Source organism: Panulirus ornatus, chromosome 17 (genome assembly GCF_036320965.1).
Source record: "Panulirus ornatus isolate Po-2019 chromosome 17, ASM3632096v1, whole genome shotgun sequence".
NCBI lineage: Eukaryota > Metazoa > Arthropoda > Malacostraca > Decapoda > Palinuridae > Panulirus > Panulirus ornatus.
The window spans coordinates 14,497,751-14,501,924 of record NC_092240.1 but is presented as its reverse complement, the minus strand read 5'-3'; the positions used below and the strand labels follow the sequence as shown (position 1 = coordinate 14,501,924).

Below are 4,174 nucleotides of genomic sequence, written 5' to 3'. Positions count from 1 at the left end.
ACCATAGGGTGGGGGAGGGGGCGAAAATTCTGGGAGCCTTGAAGAATGTGTGGAAGTCGAGAACATTATCTTGGAAAGCAAAAATGTTGTATTGTTGCGAGGCGTGGGCTATGGATAGAGTTGTGCGCAGGAGGATGGATGTGCTGGAAATGAGATGTTTGAGGACAATGTGTGGTGTGAGGTGGTTTGATCGAGTAAGTAACGTAAGGGTAAGAGAAATGTGTGGAAATAAAAAGAGCGTGGTTGAGAGAGCAGAAGAGGGTGTTTTGAAATGGTTTGGGCACATGGAGAGAATGAGTGAGGAAAGATTGACCAAGAGGATATATGTGTCGGAGGTGGAGAGAACGAGGAGAAGAGGGAGACCAAATTAGAGGTGGAAAGATGGAGTGAAAAAGATTTTGTGTGATCGGGGCCTGAACATGCAGGAGGGTGAAAGGAGGGCAAGGAATAGAGTGAATTGGAGCGATGTGGTATACCGGGGTTGACGTGCTGTCAGTGGATTGAATCAAGGCATGTGAAGCGTCTGGGGTAAACCATGGAAAGCTGTGTAGGTAATGTATATTTGCGTGTGTGGACGTATGTATATACATGTGTATGGGGGTGGGTTGGGCCATTTCTTTCGTCTGTTTCCTTGCGCTACCTCGCAAACGCGGGAGACAGCGACAAAGGAAAAAAAAAAAATGGACGGGAATGGAAGCCTTTATATAATGAGGAAATTTAAAATTGAAAGATACAAATAACATGAGAAAATCACCTCCTCACTATAGTGAAGACCGGTGCAGAATTTCTACTCAGGCAACAAAGGCTGTTTTCATCCCACACATGACCTTAATGCCCTTCCCATGTGATTTTTCTACAAGGCTAAGGGATCCTTCCAGCAGAAGGGTCTTGAGCTCCTCTGCCGGAATGGTCTGGGATCGTAAAACATGAGGTACGTGTTTGACGCCCTTGGGCACCACGATGTCACAAGTGCGCTCACCGATCCAAAAGCGCTTACTGTAGTATTGGGGGCAAGCCATCACCCCCATGAGTGCAGTTGTCTTCTTGGGCCGTTCACGGAACACCTCCCAGCCGTTCTTGACTAATTTCATGACCTCGTTCTCGGTCACGTTCATGCTGTCCCCACGGGCGTTTACAATGATGCAATCAGGCTGCGATCTTCGGATAGGCACAAAGATTTTTCTCACCTTGGAAGCAGGTTGCAACACTTGCTGGGGAGGCTCGAGGATTTCTTCCACCTTGGGAGGAGTTGCAGTTTGTTGCACCTTGGTAGGAGCTTGCGACCTTTGGATAGGCACAAAGATTGACATGGCCTGAGATGGAGGTTGCAATACTCGCCGGATAGGCTTGAAGTCCTTCCCATAAGGTTGGCGAGGCACAAAGATTGACATCACCTTGGATGGAGGCTGCAACACTCGTCGGGTAGGCTTGACGATTTGTTCCACCTTGGAAGGAGTGTCAGTTTGTTGCACCTTGTGAGGAGATTGCGACCTTTGGATAGGCACAAAGATTGACATGGCCTGAGATGGAGGTTGCAACACTCGCCGGATAGGCTTGAAGTCCTTCCCATAAGGTTGGCGAGGCACAAAGATTGACATCACCTTGGATGGAGGCTGCAACACTCGTCGGGTAGGCTTGACGATTTGTTCCACCTTGGAAGGAGTGTCAGTTTGTTGCACCTTCTGAGGAGATTGCTACCTTTGGATAGGCACAAAGATTGACATAGCCTGAGATGGAGGTTGCAACACTCGCCGGATAGGCTTGAAGTCCTTCCCATAAGGTTGGCGAGGCACAAAGATTGACATCACCTTGGATGGAGGCTGCAACACTCGTCGGGTAGGCTTGACGATTTGTTCCACCTTGGGAGGAGATTGCGACCTTTGGATAGGCACAAAGATTGACATGACCTGAGATGGAGGTTGCAACACTCGCCGGATAGGCTTGAAGTCCTTCCCATAAGGTTGGCGAGGCACAAAGATTGACATCACCTTGGATGGAGGCTGCAACACTCGTCGGGTAGGCTTGACGATTTGTTCCACCTTGGGAGGAGTGTCAGTTTGTTGCACCTTCTGAGGAGATTGCTACCTTTGGATAGGCACAAAGATTGACATGGCCTGAGATGGAGGTTGCAACACTCGCCGGATAGGCTTGAAGTCCTTCCCATAAGGTTGGCGAGGCACAAAGATTGACATCACCTTGGATGGAGGCTGCAACACTCGTCGGGTAGGCTTGACGATTTGTTCCACCTTGGGAGGAGATTGCGACCTTTTGATAGGCACAAAGATTGACATGGCCTGAGATGGAGGTTGCAACACTCGCCGGATAGGCTTGAAGTCCTTCCCATAAGGTTGGCGAGGCACAAAGATTGACATCACCTTGGATGGAGGCTGCAACACTCGTCGGGTAGGCTTGACGATTTGTTCCACCTTGGGAGGAGTGTCAGTTTGTTGCACCTTCTGAGGAGATTGCTACCTTTGGATAGGCACAAAGATTGACATAGCCTGAGATGGAGGTTGCAACACTCGCCGGATAGGCTTGAAGTCCTTCCCATAAGGTTGGTGAGGCACAAAGATTGACATCACCTTGGATGGAGGCTGCAACACTCGTCGGGTAGGCTTGACGATTGGTTCCACCTTGGGAGGAGATTGCAACCTTTGGATAGGCACAAAGATTGACATGACCTGAGATGGAGGTTGCAACACTCGACGGATAGGCTTGAAGTCCTTCCCATAAGGTTGGTGAGGCACAAAGATTGACATCACCTTGGATGGAGGCTGCAACACTCGTCGGGTAGGCTTGACGATTTGTTCCACCTTGGAAGGAGTGTCAGTTTGTTGCACCTTGTGAGGAGATTGCGACCTTTGGATAGGCACAAAGATTGACATGGCCTGAGATGGAGGTTGCAACACTCGCCGGATAGGCTTGAAGTCCTTCCCATAAGGTTGGCGAGGCACAAAGATTGACATCACCTTGGATGGAGGCTGCAACACTCGTCGGGTAGGTTTGACGACTTGTTCCACCTTATGAGGAGTTGCAGTTCCTTCCACCTTAGGAGGAGCTTTACTCTTATCATCGTAATCAACCACTTGGTATGGAAGAACCTGCTGTGTCTCTATCTTCTCCTCCTCCATCTCAGAGAGATACCCACGTAACCTCTGAACCTCTTGGCTGAGGAGGATAATATCTTGTCGTTCGGCTTCACGGCGTTTCTCATCGTCATCAAGAAGCTGGCGTAGCTGCTGGTTCTGTCTACGAAGAGCCTCCACCACTCCAGAATCATGTTCGACTGCACTATGCTCTGGCTTGTTTTGAGTTGGAGTCTCAGTGTCAGAGGTTGGATTCTCGCTGATAGCAGTCTCGCTGATAGCAGAGACTAGAGTCTCATGACGAGCTATCCTCACCGGCGTACAGCCCCGACCGTCTTCTATGCATTTCGAAATGTCCCTCACTAAGGGGGAAAGGTAATCTAATGCCTCATCATCAGCAGAGGGCGTGTATCCCTGTGCAGAGTCATCTACGTTCTGCAAATATAAGAACCCGTCGGCGTCCACGGAGACGATCTCCTTGGCCCAGACCGCGGTCACGACGTGTGTGAACACCAGGCAACTAAGGAGGAACCCAGTAATCCGTCGCAATTCCATTATTTTCAAACTCGATTAAAAGAAGGAAAATCGGGAGCTACAGATCTGTGTCACAAAGATGTGGAGAAGACAGATGTTACCTGGTGGTGTCATCAGGTTACGAAATGTTTGTGGAAGAGGGTGGAGGGGAATGCGTGGCAGTAGCTGGCATGTGGGAATGGAAATGGGGTGCTTGGCAGTAGTTGGGATGGTATTTGGAATGGGAAGTAATGAGATGTGGGAATGTAGCTGGGCAAAGTTGGCGTGTTGAGTTCATATGTGTTAAAGTAGCTCGTAATTGATGTGTTGTGTGGGGTGTCGGGGAGTAGTTGAGATGTGAGAATGAAGCTGTGTAATAGGTGGTGTGTTGCATGGGGTGTCGGGGAGTAGTTGAGATGTGGCAATGTAGCTGGCGTATGGTTGGGGTGTTTTGTGGGTGATGGTGACCAGCTAACATGTGGGAATGTAGCTTGACAATAATTGATGTGTTGTGTGGGGTGTCGGGGAGTAGTTGAGATGTGAGAATGAAGCTGGGTAATAGGTGGGGTGTTGCA

General features: G+C 49.5%; 1 protein-coding gene across 2 annotated transcripts; it reads right to left on the bottom strand.

Moving 5' to 3' along the window:
- Positions 1-722: 722 nt before the first annotated feature.
- Positions 723-3,667, bottom strand: LOC139754565 (uncharacterized). Of its 2 annotated transcripts, none has more exons than XM_071671935.1 (2): positions 1,653-3,667; positions 723-1,265 (listed from the first exon to the last, which is right to left on the bottom strand). In XM_071671935.1, the coding sequence occupies exon 1, from the start codon at positions 3,639-3,641 to the stop codon at positions 2,469-2,471; it is 1,173 nt and encodes a 390-aa protein (XP_071528036.1). In that variant the 5' UTR covers positions 3,642-3,667; the 3' UTR covers positions 723-1,265; positions 1,653-2,468. The 2 variants fall into 2 exon arrangements, with proteins under 2 accessions (XP_071528036.1, XP_071528037.1); XM_071671936.1 differs by having other exon boundaries at positions 1,680-3,667.
- Positions 3,668-4,174: the final 507 nt, after the last annotated feature.

Coding starts and splice junctions, on each gene's coding strand:
- LOC139754565 (XM_071671935.1), bottom strand. CDS start 3,641: ATGGAATTGCGACGGATTACTGGGTTCCTCCTTAGTTGCCTGGTGTTC.